Source organism: Canis lupus, chromosome 1, assembly GCF_003254725.2.
Source record: "Canis lupus dingo isolate Sandy chromosome 1, ASM325472v2, whole genome shotgun sequence".
Lineage (NCBI taxonomy): Eukaryota > Metazoa > Chordata > Mammalia > Carnivora > Canidae > Canis > Canis lupus.
The window spans coordinates 29,760,788-29,784,047 of record NC_064243.1 but is presented as its reverse complement, the minus strand read 5'-3'; the positions used below and the strand labels follow the sequence as shown (position 1 = coordinate 29,784,047).

At 39.1% G+C, this 23,260-nt stretch overlaps 1 protein-coding gene and 1 long non-coding RNA gene across 2 annotated transcripts in view; one reads left to right on the top strand and one right to left on the bottom strand.

The window, feature by feature from the left end:
- LOC112643770 (uncharacterized) overlaps positions 1-20,023 on the bottom strand; it is a 39,463-nt gene extending 19,440 nt beyond the window's left edge. Inside the window, exon 1 of the long non-coding RNA XR_003125880.2 lies at positions 19,861-20,023. This is a non-coding gene — a long non-coding RNA (uncharacterized LOC112643770). The remainder of the gene's footprint in view (positions 1-19,860) is intronic.
- Positions 20,024-21,309: 1,286 nt separating this feature from the next.
- Positions 21,310-21,949, top strand: LOC112643769 (60S ribosomal protein L29-like). The gene has a single exon (XM_035709048.2). It carries the CDS (start codon positions 21,333-21,335, stop codon positions 21,816-21,818), a length of 486 nt encoding a protein of 161 aa, XP_035564941.1. The 5' UTR covers positions 21,310-21,332; the 3' UTR covers positions 21,819-21,949.
- Positions 21,950-23,260: the final 1,311 nt, after the last annotated feature.

The following is a 23,260-nucleotide window of genomic DNA, read 5'->3' as shown; positions in this document are numbered from 1 at the left end:
TATATACTGTTTATGCACCAAGTGGGATGGGGAAAGGGAGTTTGTGTAGAGGAGACGGATAAGGTATCACCCATGGCTCTTTATTCTGAAATGTTTAGTCTCGATTACAATGAGAGGTTTCCATATGTTCTAACATGAATTAAATGTGAAAGGCTCTGGCATTTTAATTGGTGAATTCTCATTTTGACTCCTCCGTACTTGCCCTTTGGCACCTGAAATTCATCTTAGGAAAGGTAGTGAACTGGTGGGAACCAAAGACATAAGAATTGTAGAAAGAAATAAAATTGTGTTTTAAATGGCTGGTTCCATTCCTCTTGATTCCTGATTACTTGATGGCAAATAAGAACAGTCTCTGATCTGACCAGAAAAACATTGTAGGTCGTCCCTTAAACTATTTGCCAGACATAAAGCCAGTCACTAAAACCAACTGAATAAATTTATGCTGAGCTTCTATTCGACAGCCTTCAGAGAAATATCTTAAGTAAATTGTTCATTTTTATTAGAAATAAAAGGATAAACAGATATTATTACATTATAAAACTTACATAAGAAAACAAGTATGACTCATATTTGATAAGTATTAGTTTAGATGCTCAGCAATTTGTAAAACGGAGTTCTCATTTAGAGGACTTTCCCCTCCCTGAAAGACTATAATCAGTTTTCAATTGTATATGGTAATGGAGGAAAACTGTGATACACATTAACCACAATTTATTTCTTTTTTGGATTAAAATATATTTTTGTAACTCTTTTTAAGAGGCATGTACTTGAATATATTCTTCGGAGTAATGTTAAGCTGCTGTAACAAAGTGACCCCAAAGTACAGTGATTCTAAAAAGGTAGAAGCTATTTCTCTCTTATAACACTTCCTCAGTGAATGGTCCAGGTGTGAGGGACAGTTCAGCTCTGACAGATTTCACACGCTCAGATCCTTCCTCACCCTGTTGCTTCATCACCCCTCAGGCATGTTATTATGGTCGTAACTGGGTTACCACCATGTCTAGATTCAGCCAGTAAAAAAGAAAAAGAGCATATAGGCCCAATGCCTAAAGCTCTAGGCCATGAGAAGGCACACATCACATCCTTTGGCATTCTATTGGAGAGAACCTGATCACATCTACCTGCAGGTGAGAGTGGGAAAGCAGACTCTAGCCACACAATTATGTACCCAGGGGAAAAGGAAAAAGGGTTAAAGGAGATAACCAGTAGTCTGCCCCATGTTGATAATATGGGGATTCATAATTGAATGGGTGTACTTTAAATGACTTAGGAAGCTATGTGGTAAAGATCTCAAAGAGATGGTTGAACAGCCCACTTCCTTTATTGCCTCCCAGAGAAGACATTCAATCCCTCTAAATTTAGATCAGTATGCCTGAGTGGCTCAGTGGTTGAGCATCTGTCTTCAGCTCAAGGCATGATCCTGGAGTCCTGGGATCGAGTCCTGCGTGGAGTCCTGGATACAGATGTATCCACTGTAGGGAAACATGAAGTAGAATTTCAAGACAAGAGACAAGAGCAGGGAGCCTGCTTCTCCTTCTACCTGTGTCTCTGCTTCTCTCTTTGTGTCTCTCATGAATAAATAAATAAAATCTTTTTTAAAAAGAAACTTAGAAGAAGGTCAAAGCCTATGTTAAAATAATTCACCATTTTGCCATTAACTTGCAGCCAAACCCAAGACTTAACATAAATGAATGATGTCATTAACAGCTGAGAAGACTCTTAACTGTCATGCCCCCAGATCACATACTGGCATCCAGCAGGTTGAATGAAGTTCACGGACATGGTTCATTAGTACATCATGACAAATAATGTCTTTGGGGAAAACAAGGGAATTCTGACAAAAGTCCTAGAATTGTCACTTCTACCTGGCAACAGGTTGGCATTCAGCGAGGGCAGGTAAACTAGGCTCCCTACCGTCTCCAGCAAAACCTCCTATATTGCTCTGGCCTGGCTCCTAAACACTTCTGAGCTTCTAAGGCCTACGTGGTACACACTCCCACTCAAACCTAGTATTTAACTTCAGTGGTGATCATAAGAAGCCCTGTCATTGGGAAGTAGGATGGTTATCCTTGCAGGATGCAGCCTGTCTCAGGTTTACTGCCTCTTCACAGTCAACTACAGGATTCTCCTTCATTGACTTTATCCAACTAGTGCTTACTACACTTTTAGAACACTCTTTACTATAATCTCTACTAAGTATTGAGTTGCCTAGATTCACCGAGACTGGTACTTTCCATTAATATTAGAGGCAATGGATGTATCCACTGTAGGGAAACATGAAGTAGAATTTCAAGACAAGAGACAAATTAGGGAGAGTGGATGGTTTTCCAGCTTCTCCAGCCTCAACATTGTGGTTTCACTGATTCACTAAAATTAAAATTTGTGTGACAAAATCCCATAACATCAGACAGCAGAATACTACTTGAGAAAAAAAAATACACTCATAAACCAAAAGGACACCATTTATGGTTAAATCTCACTGGCCGTTATCATAGATTGTAATCAAGTAGAAAGGGAAACCACATAATCATCATCTCATGTTCTCACAGAATAGGCATATGCAAAAGCAATCACCATGTGCATTATGAAAATAGAACCAGAAATAAGTTTTTAAAATCTTAAAAAATAAATTCACTGACAAAATGAATTTATGATGATACTTGTATAAAGCAAGACTAGAAACAGGAAATCCAGCGAGGAGTCTGCTCTCCCTTTCCCTCTCCCTCTCCCCTCCACTCATTGTCTCTCTCTCTCTCTTTCACTCAAATAAATAAAATCTTTAAAAAAAATGTTTTAATAAAAGAATAAATATTGGATAAAAGAGAAATGGACTGATCTGTGTGCCTAAAATGATAAGCTTTTTCTTTTCTTTAATGTTTTGCTGTTGTCATCTTCTGTAAATAATATCTTTATTGAATCTTCCTCTGAGTGAAGCAACAGACTGGACTGCAACTTAAATCAATCAGCTGGTCAAAAAAGTAGTATTCTGGGCCAAATCCTTTGAAAATGTACCATATGCATTATTCTCCAGAGCTCAGTTCAGATCTCAGTGGTTAAAAATTATGTGAGACAGGATATTGGTTCTCTGCTCTCCCTAGACTCCCAGAACCCATCCTTTGCCCTTATAAATTTGAGCTGGTGTCTGGTTTTGTTTGGGAAGAAAAAATAAATAATCTAGCAAAACACACAAGGGGGAAATCCGACAAGACCATCATTAACGTGCTAAATTATTTCTAATATCTCTCCCCTTCCGAACCCCAGGGCTGCAAATGCTTTGCATAGCAGTAAAGCTGTCTTTCTCTACTGAGATGGAGCAGGCGGACGAGCATTTGCATTTGACTTCTGCTGATGGAAACTTAACATTAAAATGCTATTGGCAAGTCCGCAGAAGCACAGAAGAGCAGGGCCTTATTCTTTTTTAGATGTAGCTCTTTGCAGAGGCTCCTGAAGAGTGCTCAGTAGGGTGTGACCATATTGCTCCCCGTGGTCATCATATGGTTTGCCCACGCAGACGCCGAATTGTTTTGTGGATGTGAAATATCGTATGTTACCCCGAGAGCAGTGGAGCCAGTGGAGCCAGAAACTGTTATTGAGACTGACAGTTACATTGTGCTCCTGAATAGTGAAACGGCAGAATCAAAAACACAAACGGACCCAGACAGAATGTCCTGACCTTTAAGAAAAAGCCTGATTGGATATGGTGCGAGCTCGCCTTCATCTCCCTCCATAATGCATTACACCTTTCTCAGCCCACTTTCTCAGGGTAGGCGGCTCACAGACCAGCCTCGCTTACATTCTTTATGTGAAATTATTTATGGGGGAGAAAACTCAGGAGCCCTAAAGTAAGTAGCCAGCTCCCCCCCTCCACATTTTACTCTTGATAGTTATTTTATATCAACATTAATGACAGCATTATTTTCATTAACCCAAGCCTATTGGTACTTATGGCTGTTGCTTAAATTTTAAAAAATGCAGAAAGATGCCCAGAGATGGGAGTGGATGTGTAATCAGTGCTTGCAGACAAATGCCATTCAAGTGTCTTTAGATTCATAAGTAACCGTTCGCGTTTGCTGCTTACCGTATTGCCAACTTCTTGGAGGGATCGAAATACAAATAGAAGCTGCACAGAATTGACGTAGTTAATCTCGCACTTTTCTCTAGTGACTTTTCTGTTGAATGATGAGACAATGGTTTTCTTTATGAGAAAAAGTCATTAATTGCTCCATAAGTGACTGATGCAATAATTAAGAGAATGTCTCTATTTTAAGAAGTTGGTGTTTCCAGCTTAATTCCCTTCGTTTTATAGAGGAGACTATTCAACGTTCCCGTGTAAGAGGGCCATGCCGTTCACGTGTGAAGATCTGCGTGACACGTTATTAAATCCCGTGTCCTGAACTATCTGACAGAAACACCACATGGTGAGTTGGAACAAGAGTTAGAGAATAACTGGGATAATTAGCATAACATAAAACAATAGTTTCAGCTACGTGTTTCTTTCTGCAACGTAAGAGGACAGTAGTGATGCTGAAATTTGGCCACCGGGAAAAGATGAATTACAACACCTAAAGAAAATCGTCTCAATGCATGTTTGGGGTTTAAAAAAAAAAAAAAAACTCTTTATTTTCAATCAGAGATTTCTTCTTTGCATTTATTTTCTAATCATTCTTTCCTCTTAGAACAACTCTGTAGACACGCAGTACCTTTCTGAGGCTTCTCTCTGTCTTTTTCTCCTGTTCTTTTCCTGATTCTAGGCTGCCCTTTGCTGACAAAAGCTCTTCCTAAGTTAATAAATGTGATTTCAGTAGTTGTCACTGTGTAAACATTCACCACTAGTTGATTTGTAATACATGATTTAAAATACTTATAGGATTACATTACACGTACTTGCCGAGCTCATCTGTCTCGTCTGATACAGGAACTGAACCTCTCATCACATTTTTTAACTCTGGGCTTCTTAAAAGCCTGACGATTCCACTGGTGTTTCTTGCATCTCTGTTATCCAGAGGAAAGCATCTTCTAACTCAATTAGCATGCCAAAGAATGGGTTTGCTTCTATGCTCCATTAAAGTCAACTAAATGGATGCGCTGCATGTCTTTATTTCAAAAATAAAGCTGGACAATTAAATCCCGTGTCTCTTTGCTCAGCTTTTGATTCCACACAAAGCTTTCCCACTTGCTGCCTCTGGATGCAGTGTTAACAAAGTCAGTTAACATCAAGCACTGCAGTAACAGGCATAGCAGAATTCCTTGTTTTTGCTCAATCAATCTGTGTTCAAACTATCAGTTTGATTTATTTGTCCACATTGACCCTTATTCACCACTTAATTATCCTCGTATAATGTTTCAAGAGGCTTCTGACACAAGGAGAAAGACAATTGCCCGTGTTCTGTGAAACAACTGTTGACCTGATGGGCCCAAATGAAGACCGTAGGTCGAAGGTTGTTTGCTTTTGGGAAGAACCCACTTCTCATGCCCGGGAGCGGCGGCCAGAGCCACTGGCTATGGGTGCCAGAGGCTGTCTGGTCAAGCTGTTAATCAGGTTCTCCGAGTGTGTGCTGGACCATCACAGCAGGATGTTCACAGCGTTTCACTCTATCAGACTCTCCAAAATCCCTGATATGTTTGGAATGATGTTAGAGTTAAGAAAACACACGCACACACACAGCACTTCTATTCCAGCGATGTCCTCATAAGTATACGGTTACTGTTGTGATTGAAAATACATTTGCTCACTTTATGTCACGTCAGGAGGGATTTCAGAATCACAGACATGAAAAGGGAAATAATATTATAAACACTGAACTACTTCCTGTCGTGGTGGATCTCTAAGTCCTGCTAACAAATGAGATGAATTATTGTTACTGGAAAGCAAACCAATACCTGTCTTTTATGCCTTGCCAAAAATACGATAGTGGCAAGTTTGATTTGAGATTAAGGAAATTCATTCAGAACTTTTGAAATCTGACAATTCTATATTCAGAGCCATCGAAATTCAAGCATAAGGAAAATAAGCGGTAGTTGAAAACACAGACCACAAATATTAAAATTTATAGAAAAATGGCACATGGAAATATAAAAGTATAATTTTATATTTATGAAGTGGATTTCTATAAAAATTTGAAATTCTTTTCTGGTGAGTTGAGGCCATATTTCATTTGGCTCCATCATAGACTGCATAAACAGACTTTACAGCACCCTACCCACCTCAGTTTGTCATTTTAATTTTTCACACATTTTTCTCTCTTGTTTGGTATGTTCTCTATCTTATTAAATTTTGGTCTCCGTGGTTACCAATGTCAACTGGCAGCATAATTGTTTTTCACAAATTAAAAATATTCATAAGTGCCGTTTGAACCTAATATTAGAAAATCACTCAGAATTCATGATCTGACATGGCCTCCACTTGTTGGAGATTTTTACCCTGTTAGCCTTTGCCTTCCCTTCTCTATAATGGGTAAATAAATACAAATGTTGCCCCACAAAAGGAATATCGTAAGAACTGGATAAGTTATAAGCAGCATTTTAAAATGCAAACTTCCAAATAGTTCTAAAAGCTATTTGGTAGGATGTTTTATGGCTATGGTTGTAACCAAAACTCTAGGAAGCATTTACAGAAGACCCAATGACCAATATGAAAGCCACCAGAATGTAGTTTTGCATACGCCACCGTCCTGAACCCTGATGCACTCGGCATGAAAAGGTCTGAAGTCCCAGCTGAGCTGGTCTGGTGGCCAATGAACCTCTACCTGATTCGGTGCCTCTACCTGATTGGGTGCAGAGAGACAGGGTCAGGAGACCCTGGTGTCCATAGGCATCCAACGCAGACGTACTAGCAGCGGTTTTCACACCACTCAGGGCTCTCTACCATCTGGGGATTAGGAGCAGTGCTTCCAGGAGCCCCAGTGGTGCTCAAGGGGAGCACATCTGAGTGGGTGTACAATGGGGTGAGCTGCAGCCCTGCACAGCCAGCTTTGACCACAGGGGATCCACTTCTTTCAGTTGTTTTCTACAGAATTTTTTTTTCTCCAGGATAAAAGATTGCATAAACTTTAAAGAGTCTTTAAAAAGTCTTTTTTTAAGCTCTGAATGTTGAAGATGTCCAGCTCTGGGATTACATAAATCTAGGAATAAAATTGTAATTTTTAGAGCTGCAAGAATGCAAAGAGACAACGTGGAATAGGCAGGCGGAAAAATCCAGGTGGAAAACGAGGCCTCCATGTTGCCCCTTGGTGCCCTGGTCCGTCCTTCCAGTAGTTTGCTGCTGGTAAAGCATTCCGCTGTTTCCTGTGGCCATAGATATACTTGGGCTGAGATCTCCTGAAGGTTCTCGCCCGTAGGAATGCCAGTGGGAAGGTGAAGAGGCATACTTCAGGGAATTGTTCCAACATGGATCCCTGCTCTAGGGAAGGCCATGGAACTTTATTACTTGCTCTGCACTTGGCCCCCAATACCAAGAAGTTTTCATATCATGCTCCAATAGAAACAATCAAAATAAAAAGTTCCCTGAGAAAATGCAGCCATCTGATTTTTTTCTTTTATCTCCCTCCTGCTCAGAGTTCCTGCCTACTTGAAAATATATTTTTTGATCTGAAAAACGTAATTTGCTTTCAACTCTTAGAGCTATTTACACCTGTTTCCTTCAAAAACAGATGTATCGAAAGTTCACTTCCAACACCTCAAGGATTCTGTCACAGATCTACTTTTGCATCTGTTTGCTACACGCTGCTAGTGTTTAAAAACAGGACACAAATGTGAAAGCAACTGAGAAAGAGCCACAGAAGCAAACACTCGTTCTTGCAAATATGCTTAACTTTCATCTGCATAAACCTCCCAGCTCCTTGAATTAAGGTTAATACAAAACTTACCAAGAAGATAAGAAGGAATGGGACTCTGAGGATAATTCTAAATTCACTAGAACATTTTGAATTATTATGGGACAGTGTTTAATACTTTGTTAGATTTGTCTTTTGATGGAGTAAAACTTCAACAAACTGGCCCTCCTTAACACAAGCAGATAAATAATATCTGAGAACTTGCCTTGTTTTAGGAACTGCTTATGAAATGTGTGGGTACCTTGAAAGCTCAACTGGCTTCTCTGCTTAACACCTGTGTGACCTTGTGGAAGTTATTTAGTTTTCCAGAACCTCAGTTTCTTTATATGTATAATGGGGACTTCGATGTTGGAAATACATAGTGAGATCACCTAAATACAGCCCTTACTTCATGCCTGTCAACAAGTAAGTGACCTACAAATTAGTTTCCTTTAAGCTCTGTTCCTTCTTGAAATTCTATGACACCTATGAAGCACATGGTCATCCTGTCAAGGACAAACTAATTGAGGCTTAGAGAGAGTAATCAGAAACCACACACAGGGGTGGGGGTGGGGGGCTCAGTGGTGTAGCGCCACCTCCAGCCCAGGGCCTGTTCCTGGAGACCCGGGATGGAGTCCACGTCAAGCTCCCTGCATGGAGCCTGCTTCTCCTTCTGCCTGTATGTCAGCCTCTCTCTCTCTCTTTTTCTCTTTGTCTCTCATGAATAAGTAAATAAAAATCTTAAAAAAAAAAAAAAAAAAAGAAAAGAAACACCAGTCTGTTGGGCTCTCTGGCTATATACTTTACATTGTCCCATTCAGTCTTTGTTCCTCCCTTGAGAGCCACTATAATAAGACGAAGATTTAGCTACAACATGTATGAATTCACAGGGAAATATGCTACAGGTAGAGGTGAGGAATGGAAAAGAAGTAGAAAACTAAGAAGACACAGAGCTTGTGATTATATATCTTAACATGTGGTCTTGGAAGTCGTGGAAAACGCAATCCCCTGACTGGAGATGTTGGAAGAAAAGTAATGGGGAGCACGGTTTATTGTTTAAAGTAACAGTTCTGCTGGAGGGCGGGGCATGAATTTAGTCCCTCAGGAGGACATCAGGCAATGGCTAGAGATGGTTTTGGTTGTAACAAAGAGGAAGAGACTTTACTGGCATCTGGGAAAAGAGACCAGGAATGCTGCTAAATATTCTGCAATGCACAGGGCTGCCCCCTACGACAAAGAATTATTCATCCCCAAATGCCAATACCACAGAGATCGAAACAGTCTATTTTTTAAAGGTTTTATTTATTTATTCATGAGAGACACAGAGAGAGAGAGGTAGAGGGAGAAGCAGGCTCCCTGAGAGGAGCCCGATGTGAGACTCGATCCCAGACCCCGGGATCATGCTCTGAGCTGAAGGCAGATGCTCAACCGCTGAGCCACCCAGGCGTCCCGAGACAGTCTGTTTTAAAATGAAAAATCCAATTAAAAAAAAAAAACAAAAACATTCCTCTTTCTTTGTAATGATTCCTTTTCTTTAATAGACTGTAAATATTCTGGTAGTGATGTCAAATGGAAATTTGTTCAGTACCTTCATTCTGAACTGTGGGGTTACAATGGTTCTGTGTGAGAAAATTAAGTGTTTGTTTTTTTTTTTTTTAAGATTTTATTTATTTATTCATGAGAGACACACACAGAGAGGGACAGAGACAGAGACACAGGCAGAGGGAGAAGCAGGCTCCACCCAGGGAGCCAGATGTGGGATTCGATCCCGGGACTCCAGGATCACAGGGCCAAAGGCAGGCACTAAACCACTGAGGCACACAGGCATCCCAGGTGTTCCTTAAGTGTTTAAATATATGTAATAACTCTAATACCAGAATGAAAAAAGCCCTGAAATAATTAGTATTCTAATTACTTATAAGTTTTAAATTGAGAAAAATACTATAAAATCTTAAATGTTGGGCTCAAATAAAATAGTAAAAGTTTCCTCATGTTACTTTTTTTCTTTTTGCTAGAGTCTAAATTCCTTGCCTCAGGTTATCTGAAATCTGGAGATCTCTAACAAACCCAACATCCAAAATAGACTGTGCCTCACAGAAAACACTACAGAAAAGATAAAGTCGTGAGGTTAAGATCATTCTAAATCTGTGTGTTGCATCAAGCTTCTATGTTTATTCTTTGGGTTTTTCCCCTGGAAAACATGGACACTGAATCCAAACAAGATTACACAAATAGCATTCTACAAAGAACAGAGTAGATTTCATATATGGTTAAATGGTGTGTCAAAAACAAGCATTAGAATTACCTTTGTTAGTGAACTCCATAGTACAAGCACCACTAGCTTCCTCATTGAAAACCAACTACTTGTGGAGGAAACAAATAAAGAAACTTCATTTTCTTGTCTTACACAAGTCCTTCTAATACAGAAAAGCACTGAGACTAAATATTCAGCAGAGCCTACAACATTGACCCCAAAGTGCAGGATCACATTGTTACGTCTGGATCTCCGTCTTTTGAAGGCAAAAGGGTTTCTGTCACCAGATTCTAATAAGAAAAATCAAGTTGTGTTTTCCATGGTAATTCCTACTAGCAAAATTTTAAATACACTTTTAATAAAAACATATGAACACGAAATACTTTCTGGTTGATACAGATGGATGAAAGAAACATTAATTTTTTTATATGGAAAATTTACGACAGCAAAGTCAGTATATATCAAAGAGTTTCACCAAGGCACACCAATAAAGCTTTCACCTACTGGGTTATGTTAAAACAGGGCAAGATAAAAGTAAAGTTAGTTCATTTCTTCCCATCACAACAAAAAGGTTGATAAAGAACATACTTGATATCAAACAGAGCTTCCTGCTGGTTTCAGTTACCTGGGAGTTTGGTGCCTGTGGTTTGAATAATGTTTCCCCTACAATAGGAATGACAGCAGAAGTGTGGAGAGACTGATGGGGCTTCCTGCAGGCTCAGCTTTTAGAGTTCAAACTCATTCTTTATTCTCAAGTAGAAACAATAACAAATGTGTAAATAAATAGTCACTGATCTTCTGATGTTCCTTTTTTGGTGCTGGAAATTACATAACAGTTCATACAGCAGAGATGAACTGACTTTATCAAGCTACATTCCAGAGTTTTGGAAATTTTCTAAAGAATTAGCAAAGAACGGTTTTCGATAACACTCTTTGGAAATATATGCCTGTGAAATGAGATTCTTAAAGAAATAGGGCTTAGGCAGTTTGGGCATTGACGAAAGATGCTTTGATAATAATAATAAAAAAAAAGCAAAACCTATAATATGCATAGACTTGTACATATCCATAAGTTCTAATTTTAATAACTACAATTTTTGTCTCCTCAATTCTGGATAACATTTTGCCAAAATAATAAAATTTTAATATAAGATTTTAAATTTCAATGTGAAATATAACATCTGTACCAGCATTGACAATTATTTTTTTCTAAAAGGATTGCCTAAACCAATGTCAAAGAGGTATCTACTTGATCCTCAGATCAAACAAGATACTTGGCTACTATTTATATGACTTTCAAGCATATTAATAAAAAGACTGGCAGTGCATTTTACAATTGCTTACATTAATTTTTAATAATTTTTAACCATTCCCCCAAAATTACTGTATTTAATTATCACTCAATTGTTGAAATCTATACGTTTCTGTGATTTAACAACTGCGTTTTAAGTAATGCCCAGAGGAAAATACTTTAACTTCGGCTAAACTAACATTTAAATTACAGGAAGGGGGAGACAAGGAAGATTATGGCAGGAATCAAACTGAGTGAGCCATATAACGCTTCTGGTTGACCACCAGAGGGCAGCATACTCAAAAGGTTGTGGGTGGGAGAGGGGCGAAAATGAAGGGAAGGTAGGGTCGTTAGCTGCATCTATTCCAAATCTCAAGGCTTCACACTGTTTTGTTTTCCCAGTTAAAACAGAATGTAACATTTCTAACAGAAATGTAAGACTGAGGATTTTTTTATTCCAACTTTTTTAAAAAGTGGAAGAAACTTCAAAGCAGAACCAATAACGCTTTAATTGCACTTAAATGTGCCCAGCACTGTTTTAAGTCTTTTACGTATATTAACTCATTTGGTCCCCATAACGACCCTGTGATGTGCACATTGCTATTACCCCCAATCTTACAGCTTAGGAAATTTACAGCAAGAGCTTCAATCACTTGCTCCAGCAAAGGAGTGGAGCTGAAATTCAGACCAAGAGTGTTTGGTTCCAGAATTCAGGCATAAGATGTCTCAATCGGAACTGAGACTTCCAGAAGTTCTCTTTTTGTTACCCGGTCATCAGCTTCTCTGCTGGAGTGTAAGTCAGATACTGATTCCTTCCTCTTATCCCATCTTCTTAAAAGATTCTATATTTTCCTTTTATTTTTTATAATAATAACCCATCTGCAATTCTAAAAGAGAGATATATTTGGTATTTCCTTGAAATCCATACAATATTACAGGCATATCTATCATATTAAGACTTTTAAGAAAGAATGATGTCCATTTTAGGTTTTGAGTTTTCAGAAGATGGAAACTAAATGTGTACAAAAATAAATAAACACAAGAGCTTCAACCAGCACTGAGCTTATAAACAGCTTATAAAATTAAGATAACCTATGTGAAGAAAAATGAGGACTACCTAAAAAAATATGCCATTAAATTTTCATTATGTTACTGAAAAAAGGTGACTAAAGAATTAGAATACGAAAAGGACAAATAGAATTGATTAATCCAAATCCCAAATCAAAACAATTTTTAAAATAAAGTTATAGCCCCTATAGAATATAGAAGTTGCAAATTAATATGAAATAAATCTCAGCTGTCACGCAAAGAACTCATTCATTGATTCATTTATCCATTTGACAACTATCTAGCACTAAAGGTAGATTTAGTGACCTCTTCACAGAGTATAACCTTGAAATATGAGTAGGATTTTCCTAGAAGAGGCAAAGGAGGAGAGCTTCCCAGCAAATGGGATCAGCAAAAGCAAAGCCCAGAGGTGTGGAAGAGCAGAATGTGTTTGCAGAAAGGCAAAGAGACATAATTGGCAGAGGCTTGTGGCATGTGGAGGGAGGTACAGGGCGAGAAAGCTACACACGGAGGGGGCAATGGGGTGTGAAGGGCCTGGAATGAGAAACTCAGTAAGACACTCAACCTTTTATCTTGTAAGAAATGGAGAACATGTGGATTAAATTCTAAAGCTGGACTGTCGAATATGCAAATCAAAGGTCAAGTTTGGACGTGGTATTAAGTATTCGTAAGAAGGGTAGAATAATGAGTTCCTTTAAGTTCACAGATGCTGCCAGATTAGGAAAACATACCAATATTTTAAATATCTAAATGAGTTGGAGAAGCAGTGATTTTTTGAAGTGAGGAGAGGAAATAAGGACACTTCAACAAGAGCTTAGACAAGTAGTGGTTCCAGAATGTTCATGGGACAAGATCTAGATAATTACAGTCAGTTTGCCAGCCACTGTCCATTGGTCTCAGACTAGCAGAATCATCAAAAGGACCCAGTGATATAAACTGGACTTTTTTGAAAACAAGCACATGGCCCTCAAGTGTTTTGAGTGCCTACTATGTTCAAGGTACGGTGCTAAGTGCTGGGTAATCAAAGATGAAAGAGATGATTTCTGCTGACAAGAAGTTCACAGTTGTACAGGGTAAGGGAGATATGGACAATAAAACAAATCATTGTGCTACAACTGAGACACTCTAATAAAAAGCTGTCTGCACAGTTCTACAGTATTAGAAAAAGAAGAAACTAGTCAGTAGAGCATTCAGTTGCTTATTCTCTGGAACGCTCAGCGTCAAGGATGCTTTCCTTTTCCTCTCCTCTTCCAGATAATTTTATTGATCTCTCAATAAATACAGAGAGGAGATTGCTAATTCTTTCCTCACCCCAGCTTTTAATAATCCCAAGGCTGTGGAGTATTGTGGGATCCTGTTTGTGAGATAGATAGGGTGGAGGTTGAATTGGAGAGCAACTCACCATAGGCATAGGTTACCAAATGTGGCAGATTCATTATTTGTTCATAATGTTTATTCCCTCTCTACACTTGTCACATTCATCTGTGGGCACAGTATGTTTCCTGATCCCAAAGACTTTGAGCTTGGCCAAGAAATTCACTTTGGCCAACAGAATCTTAGTGGACATGACATATGCTTCTGCCAAGCAGAAGCTTTAAGTTTGTGTGATATGGCTCTATCTGCCTTGTTTTTCTACCCTTGACCATGAGACTAGTAAACCCCAGATAAGGGCTGCTTCTTCAGCCTGTTTCCCAGAATGAGAAGATAGGTGGAGCCTTGCCAATCCTAGAGAAACCCAAGGTTAACCTGCAGACCTCATGTAAGATTAGTACGAAATAAATATTTGCTTTGCTAAACAACGAAGATTTGGGAGTTGCTTCTTTTCACAGTAATTGTTGACTAATGGATCAGATAAAGAGTGATAACCAAGGTGAGAAATGATTGTGGCTTAAATTAGAGTAGAGACACTAAAGTTGGGAGCATCGAGGACTATTTGGAAAGTAAAAGTAAAAGGGCCTTAGTAATTCATTGGAGGTGAAAGTGAAGAAAAAAAATAGAGGAGTGAATCATGATATCCAGATTTCTGGCTCAGCAACTGGAAAAGGGAAACAAAGACAAGCTAAAAAATTAAAGATGTTGGATTCTTTAGTGCATGCAAAGAAAATAATGGAGAATAAGTTAATATTGAAAAATATTTTAATACACATGTATGTGACTGTAATATTGAAGTGACTATCATCCATCTCTATTAAGCATCGAACAAGGGGAAATAAGCTTAATTTGCATGAAAAGAGGTTATTACACTCAAGAATGACACTTCTGACGAGAAGGTTGTTAGATATTAGAATGCATTATCCATGGTATTCAAGGAATTTTCTTTTACAGGATATATTTAGTTCCAGATTAGACATGGAATTTTCAAATTAATTATGAAGGAATCTTTCCTAGTGGTGTGATTTTACATTATTCTTTCTTATTTTTCAATGACTCTAAGTGGGTTAATTTTATGTCTCTGAGCCTTTCTTTCACTGTCTATAAAAACAAGGAAATGGAACTAGACAATTTTTCAAAATACCTCACCACTGTAAATAGAAAACAGATCCCACCAGTATCGCAGAACATTGGAGAATAAACATCAGCCTAATAGTCTGGGGAAGTTGTAGGAACGATGCCTGTGTACAAATGTCCTTTTACATATTGATATAGATAAAAAGACTATGCTCTTTTTAAATCACTGTGTACTTCTTATAAGGAAAACAAAGTGGTTAAAATTATTTTTGACATAATTAAAATGTACAAAAATGGTTGAGAAATGTAACTTGCTGTGGCCTTTTTTTCCCCCTATAAATTCCAAATGTTTAATGCCTTAACCTCTGCTTCAGGTGCCAACAGAATTAAACTTTCCAGTTTGGCCTAAATTGCTACAGTTTGCCTTGGGGGAAATATTAGGCTAAGCAACATCTACATATAACCTTAGACCTAACCCAGCATAAAACATTGTATATATTACTCATAATTCTTGGGTTTGACAATTGAGCTGCTCTTATAGCTATTGGAATCCTAACAGCTGGGTGCTTTAAGTACAATTTCACATTATTAAGCGAGATTTTACTTACAAAGTAAGTACAATTTACTTACAATTTAAGTACAATTTCACATTATTAAGCAAGATTTTACTTACAAAGTATCTGATCGATCAACTGATCTATCTACCTAACTTTTTTTAAAGGATGTCCTTCAGGATTTTCATGCCAGGCTGTTGTCAAGGATCTATACATGCAGTAGTTCTAAATTTGTTCCAGAATAACTGAAATCATAGATTACCGATCAGTGAACACCATTTACTGGGTAAATAGTCCTGCAGAGTCAGACACTATAAAATGCAGAAAGGAAGGAAGCCAGGGTTAAAATATAGACTATGCCATATGAGACCCAGAGAGGAAGTTAGGTTGCAAAATAAATTTAAAAAAAAAGGTTTCTGATCAAAGAGTTCCTCAAATCCTAAAAATAAATAAGAACATGCTGACTCTTAATCAACCAGTTAAAGATAAAGCAGTAGGTATTCTGAAATATACGGGGAGCAGGACCTAAAACCCTATAATTATGAATCACAAAATAATTACTTACACTATCAACCCAGTGCTCTCTATGCCATCAGAGCTAATAAAGAGGGTTTCTGCTAGTTCATAGGAAACAACCTTTTTGAACTAAAGATGTCCAGAATATAATTTTGCACATAGATATTCAATCAAACTGTATTGAATGATAGGTTATTAGGGTCAAAACCCCTCAACTCTATAAAGGAAACTAACTACTGTTTTATCTATTTGGCCCAACATACTCATCATGGAATATTTAGAATGCCCGAGAGCTATATGCCAGAGAGCCCATACCGGTAGTTATTTGTAAGCAAGTTAACAATTTTTTAAATGGGAGGAGAAGAAATTAAATAATGGCTATTTGAAGTCTTATTCTTAGTAGTGATATGAAACAGTGGTCTTAGTTTACACACCAACAATAAAAATATGTAATAATGCTAAACACTCATGGTGTGCTCTTATGCCAGACACTGTTCTAATCACAGTTATGTGTATATACTCAGTTCTCACAAAAACCCTATGAGTTATGTACTATTATCCCCATCTTACAAATGAGTAAACTGAGGCATAGAGAAGTAACTGGCTTAAGAGCACACAGCTAGTAAGTGACAGAGCCGGAATTCAAATACAGGCAGCTTATCTCCATCATCTGTGCTCTTATCCAAATATTTTGATGCCTCTCCAATAAGCTAATGTTTATTTCATTCTCTTTCATAAGCCCAGAATTTCTCCCAAAGAAAAGTGTAACAACACAAAACAAGTCTCATATATTCCATTGTTGCATATTTTCCTTGGTATATTTTAGTGACTGTTAATGTTAAAGGAAAATCTGCTTTTCACAGATCTCCAGCCCATGCTCAATTCAACCTATTCTTTCAACTTCTAATATGAAAAGCAAAATGGCAAATGTACATATATCTTAATTTTTAATTTTTATAAATATTTATTTATCTACTCATCTAAACTTTGAACAGAAATGGAGGAAAAATTGAACTCAAAAAGAATTTGAGGGATCCCTGGGTGGCGCAGTGGTTTAGTGCCTGCCTTTGGCCCAGGGCGTGATCCTGGAGACGCGGGATTGAATCCCACGTCAGGCTCCCGGTGCATGGAGCCTGCTTCTCCCTCTGCCTGTGTCTCTGCCTCTGTGTGTGTGTGTGTGTGTGTGTGTGTGTGTGTGTGTGTGTGACTATCATAAATTTAAAAAAAAATCAAAAAGAATTTGAACAAAATATAATTAGATCTTTACTTTATGTCCTTATGTTTTTTAACTGGTACATACTTGTCAAATTGTAAATATAATCAATTCCATGAACAATGACTTTCTGAGTGATAGAAGCTTGTCAGGTTTATTATCAATATATAGCAGGTAGTGGGAAAACCAGAAAGTCAATCTGCCCAGACAATGTCTAACTGCAGCTGCATTGGTCAAAGGCATCCTTATGATGATCCTGCGGCAGTTTGGCTCCTACTCCAAAATCCTGTCAAGAACTGTGAAGAGTCTGAGATTTTTACCTGACATGCACAATCTTGGCTTCCACAGTTTCACGTATGATAGTAAAGACATGAGCCTCTGGGTTTGAGACAAAAGACTCTATGTGTGCTAGCACAACAGGCAGCATGAACTTTCATGTTCATATCAATGCTCTAATCTCCTAAATCTTGCTGTAGTCATAAATGAAGGTGGCTTAAGGGCATGTTGCACATGGAATGGATTTGCAATAAAGCTGAAGAGTTCCAAGCTCAGGAAACCTTTTCTTTTTTTTTTTTTTTTAAAGCAAACCTGCCCTGGGGCACTTGGGTGGCTCAGTGGTTGAGCGTCCGCCTTTGGCTCAGGTCGTGATCCTGGGGTCCTGGGATTGAGTCCTGCATCAGGCTCCCAGTGAGACGCCTGCTTCTCCCCCTGCCTATGTCTCTGCCTCTCCCTGTGTATCTCTCATGAATAAATAAATAATACCTTAAAACAAACAAACAAACCAAAACCTGCCAAATCATTAGCCCCAGAGAGAGATGATATTATACCCAACAGCAAACAAATCTGCCCTCAGCTCTGGGGAGAGAAACACTGTGGCCATCTTCCAAGTCTATTTCCTATGCAAACACCTTTGCAAAGATAGTCCAGACCAAGAACTGGAACTGTCAGTGGCTTGGTTCACAGGTCACAAGGAACACAAGAGATCCAGAGAACTCTTTCCTGGTATGCTTTTACTGGACTACAGCCATTTGTCAGCAATACACTGGTATGGCCATGCAGCGTAAGTGAATGAAGGCTAGAATTAATTTGTAGTGATTAAGTTTTTAATTACTTAAGTTCAGTAATTACGTTCTACCTATGATCCTCCAAACCACGGAAGCCTGGAAAGGCCACCAATGCTACTGACCCCAGAGACCAACCACCAGCCCACTACAAGTAAGAGTACACCTTGCTCTAACTACTCAGAAGAGCCAAGATATCCCTGAGAGATTTGTCCCTTCTCTTTCCCCCTAGTTTCTCTGCCCCCACTACCACCCAGAATGCCTACAGATTACCTACCTTTCTGCTTAATCCTTTCTGGACCTTTGACAATTTATGGAGCAAGCAAAATCTGTCTCTACACTATCTGTCTTCTGCCCGTTATCATTCCTTCTGCCTTAATATATGCTTACCCCATCCCACAATCTTGTACCTACACTAATTGGGTACATCCATAATGACTAAACGGTTTCCCTTGCTCACTCAGCCCCAGCCCTCCTCTCCTAAAGGATGGTTTCTTTTCTTTTCTTTTTTTTTCAGATAGGTATCATGTCCTCTAAGAAGGCTTCTTTGTTCATTCCCTCACACATATACCTGAGATGATGATGACAGCTGTCAATTCTTTGTTCTTCCACAAACTACTGTCTCCAGGCTTACCACCACCTTGTATTATTATTATTATCAGTCTACGTGACAGTCTCCTTTCCTAAATTTTGAATGCCTGGAGGTCAGAGGGTTTCTCTTATTACTCACAAGTAACCAATAGCCTAACTCAATGGCTGGCATATAGTGACCATTTATAGAACTGTTTGTGGGATGAATGAGTGAATGAATGAATGAATGAATGAATAATGCAGTCCCACTGAGCTCACTCACAACTGAACAGAAGTCTCACAGCAGCAAAGGCTTTAAGGCTAAGTAAAAACCTCCAGTGGCCAAATAGCAAGCCCCATTTCAGGCAAGGGCCTGTTTCCAGCTCATGTAATAGCAAGAAAAGGTTACCTGTAGACTAAGGGTTTGTTACATCCAAACATTAATCCATCACTTGTTAAATACAGTTTGAGAGCAAACATACAAACATATAGGAACCTCTCACCATTCCTGAAGAATACAAATTATATTATTTACATTATAGCATTTCTTTTAAATTTTGAATATTTTAAGTCAGAGGAAGGTATGTGATCAAGAAGAGCATTAGCCTTATAGTTACTAAGAACTTATTCTTAATCTGGAAGGTAAGAAATTGAATTATAAGACAAATTTGCCAACTGGAAACTTTAAGAACTAATCTTTCATTGGTAGGTGTGTTCAAAGAAGTTGCAAACAATACATTTTGGTGGCTTAAACTAAGCTGAGTCGGTTGGTTTGTGTTCCACATGGAGTCTGCTGTAGCCTAGATGTTCTTCAAGCTTCCTGTGCCCTTAGGATGACTCAGCCATGCACCTGCAGACCAGGCATTCACTCCCACAATCTGCATGGCCAGGAAGGAGGTCTTGCGCCAGCAGTTAGGTGCTTTTGAAGAGACTAAAATTACTTTTAACTGAAACCCATCTGAACAATCGGTAGCCACAGAAAGAAGCATTGCCTACACTTAAGCAGATACTCCCCCAAAACACAGTTGCCATCAATCCCTGCCAAGGGAGTTTTCTGTGAGGAAAAAGACTGACCTTTAGCCCTGGGAAGTGTGAATTCAGCTCTCCAGTGGCATTAAAGAACCCAGTAGAGTCTCTCCCATTTTCCATTGAAGCTCTCACCTCCTCCCACACATTTTTGCTATATCAATATTTGCTTCCAGCTATTCAGCAGGTGACTGATAATTGCCACCTGCCTCTGTATTCATGCAGATCTGAAGAAACCTTGTCTTCTCTCCTGGTCTGTTGTCAGCTAATTTGCATCTCCCCAACCTTCAGAACCTAAGGTGACAGAGGAAAAGTTTTCTTCCCACCCCTTTCTACACATACCACTTCTATTCCTATTTCATTAGCCTTGGTGAATTACAAGACCAAATCTACACTCGAGCAGTTGGGAAAGTACATCTGTTCATTATGCCCAGATTAGAAAGTAGTGAGGGATTGGTGAATCCTTCTACTGTCTGCCTCAGGGAGGGGTGGAAAAGAAAGGCATTTTACTCACAGCTAAGTTCAAAACAAAGTAGAAATAGAGTGAGCTCCCCCAAAATGACTTTTCTGGAGATCATGTGTTGTTGAAGATGGCATCGCAGAGCATGAAACTATACCCACTGATGGGAAATAGCTTCATCTCTTTTTCCATGGATGTGCTTCCTAAGCCCTTGGACAAGGGGAAACACATCCATGAAACAATTTGGCAGAAAAATTTCTAGTCATTAGGATACAGTAAAAGTAATAGTGTTGATTTGATCACTTTCCAAAGGAGTTGTAATAAACCAGCCAAGAGGAAAGTTGTAAGAGTCAGGAGGTGGGAGGTGACACAAAAGAGGATTAGAAACACTTGTCCACACTCTGCAGAAGCTCAGCCTTCAAAACTGGTGTGACATCTGTTTCCAGCAAAGGAAACCAGAAAAAAAGAAAAGACAGCCTATGGAATGGGAGAGAATATTTGCAAATGATTTAACTGACAAGGGGTTAATATCCAAAATATATAAAGAACCCACACAACTGCATATCAAAAAAAATTAACCCAATTAAAAAGTAGGCGAAGACCTGGATAGACATTTCTCCAAAGAAGATATACAGAAGGCCAATAGACATGAATAGACGCTCAATATTACATTCATGGGGAAAATGCAAATCAAAACCACAATGACATAACATCCCACACCTGTTAGAATGGCTAAAGTCAAAAAGACAAAAATAACAAGTGATGATGAGGATATGGAGAAAAGGGAGCCCTCGTGCACTGTTGGTGGGAATGCAAACTAGTGCAGCCCCTGTGGAAAACAGTATGAAGGTTCCTCAAAAAATTAAAAACAGAACTACCATATGATTCAGCAATTCCACTTCTGAGTATTTACCTGAAGAAAATGAAAACTCTAATTCAAAAGGATATATACACTCCTATGTTCATTGCAGCTTGATTTATAATAGCCAAGCTTTGGACACAACCTAACTGTCCATTAATAGATGAATGGATAGGGGGAGCTGCGGGCTTTGGTGCAGACATGGCCAAGTCCAAGAACCACACCATGCACAACCAGTCACGAAAACGGCACAGAAATGGCATCAAGAAACCCCGGTCACAAAGATATGGATCTCTTAAGGGGGTAGACCCCAAGTTCCTGAGGAACATGCACTTTGCCAAGAAGCACAAGAAGGGCCTGAAGAAGATACAGGCCAACAATGCCAAGGCCATGACTGCGCGTGCTGAGGCTATCAAGGCCCTTGTCAAGCCCAAGGAGGTTAAGCCCAAGATTCCAAAGGGCGGCAGCCGCAAGCTCAATCGACTGGCCTACATCACTCACCCCAAGGTCGGGAAACGTGCTCGTGCCTGCATTGCCAAAGGTCTCAGGCTCTGCCGGCCAAAGGCCAAGGCCAAGGCTCAAACCAAGGACCAGGCTGCAGCTGCCACCCCAGCTCTGGCTCCTGCTTCTACTCCTGCAGCGCAGGCTCCCAAAGGTGCCCAGGCCCCCACAAAGGCTCCAGTGTAGAGGCTTCTGCCTGCCAGTGTGAGGACGGAAGGACTGGTATGACCCCTGGGCTTCTGTCTGCATGGGCCTGGTGTCCTCCTGTGCTATTTGTACAAATAAACCTGCGTCAGGATCTGTAAAAAAAAAAAAAAAAAAAAAGATGAATGGATAAAGAAGATGTTTGGCACACATACAAATATACACACATAAACACATGCACACAGTATTGCTCAGCCATAAAAAAGAAAGAAATCTTACCAGTTGCAACAACTTGGATGGACCTAGTAGGATGGACCTTCCTACTAAGTGGAATAAGTCAGAGAAAGGCAAGTACTGTATGATTTTACTTATATGTGGAATCCAAAAAACAAAATAGGAACTGACTCAAAGATACCAAAAACAATCTGGAAGTTGCCAGAGGGGAATAGGATGGGGAAATGAGCAAAATTGGGAAAGGAGATTCAAAGGTATAAACTTCCAGTTGGAAAACAAATGCCGCAGAGATATAATACATGGCATAGAGAATATAGTCAATAGTATTGTAGCAACTTTGTATGGTGACAGATGGTAGTTGGATGATCACTTCCAAATGTATATAAATGTATCATGTTTTACACCTGAAACTAAGATAATATCATATGCCAATTACACTTCAACTGAAAAAAAATCTGTATCCACCTGGCTGTTTGAGCAGTAGGTTTGTAGGAGAGCACGTAGAACTAGTTACTTGTACCTAGAATGAGAATGGGTTAAATTCTCAATGTTCACATTAGATATCATTGGAAAAGTTACCCATCGTGTTCCTTCCTGGAAACTAGGGTAGTCAGGGATGACACACTCAGGCTTCTCTATTAGGCCACCCGTGGTTCAAGGACAAAGGGATCGGCAGGCTTCCGCCAAGCATATACATTTGCAAACTGCTGCCACTTGGTTCCCAAGGCCAGAGGCTGGCTGTTGACAAAGGAGGCTGAGCGACAGACGTACTTTTTACTCTCCCTGCCGGGCAGGCTCTATGTTCTCAGGAAAAGCTACCGGATTCCTTAGAGAGCTACAGTCGGGTTAGTGAGATCAACAGGAGTAACTCAACATTTCCTTGCCATGATAAAAGAAATACTCTGACCAGAGTCTACCCTTGCCTCTTAGAAAGCAAAGCAAACTGAAAAAGAACTACCTTTGACAAATTAAATTTTAAAATCTTGTCTTTGGACAGTTTCATTGGTTATATAGGGGTTAGAAGTTCACAGGCCAGGGTTTTGAACAACTCAATAATTCAATTTTTAAATCTATTCAAAATAAGGTATGATTTCATAAGCGGCTTCATGTCTATTGCTTTGAGCAAGACCCATTAAAGTCTGCCTAGAAAAAAACATTATTTACCTCCAGGCAAAATGCCAAGTATACACCCCAAATAAACCTTATAAAACAAAACTTCTCTTCACAAGTGTGCTTTTCGACTCTTCTGC

Excerpts from the sequence above, each read along its gene's own strand:
- LOC112643769 (XM_035709048.2), top strand. The coding sequence starts at position 21,333 with ATGGCCAAGTCCAAGAACCACACCATGCACAACCAGTCACGAAAACGG.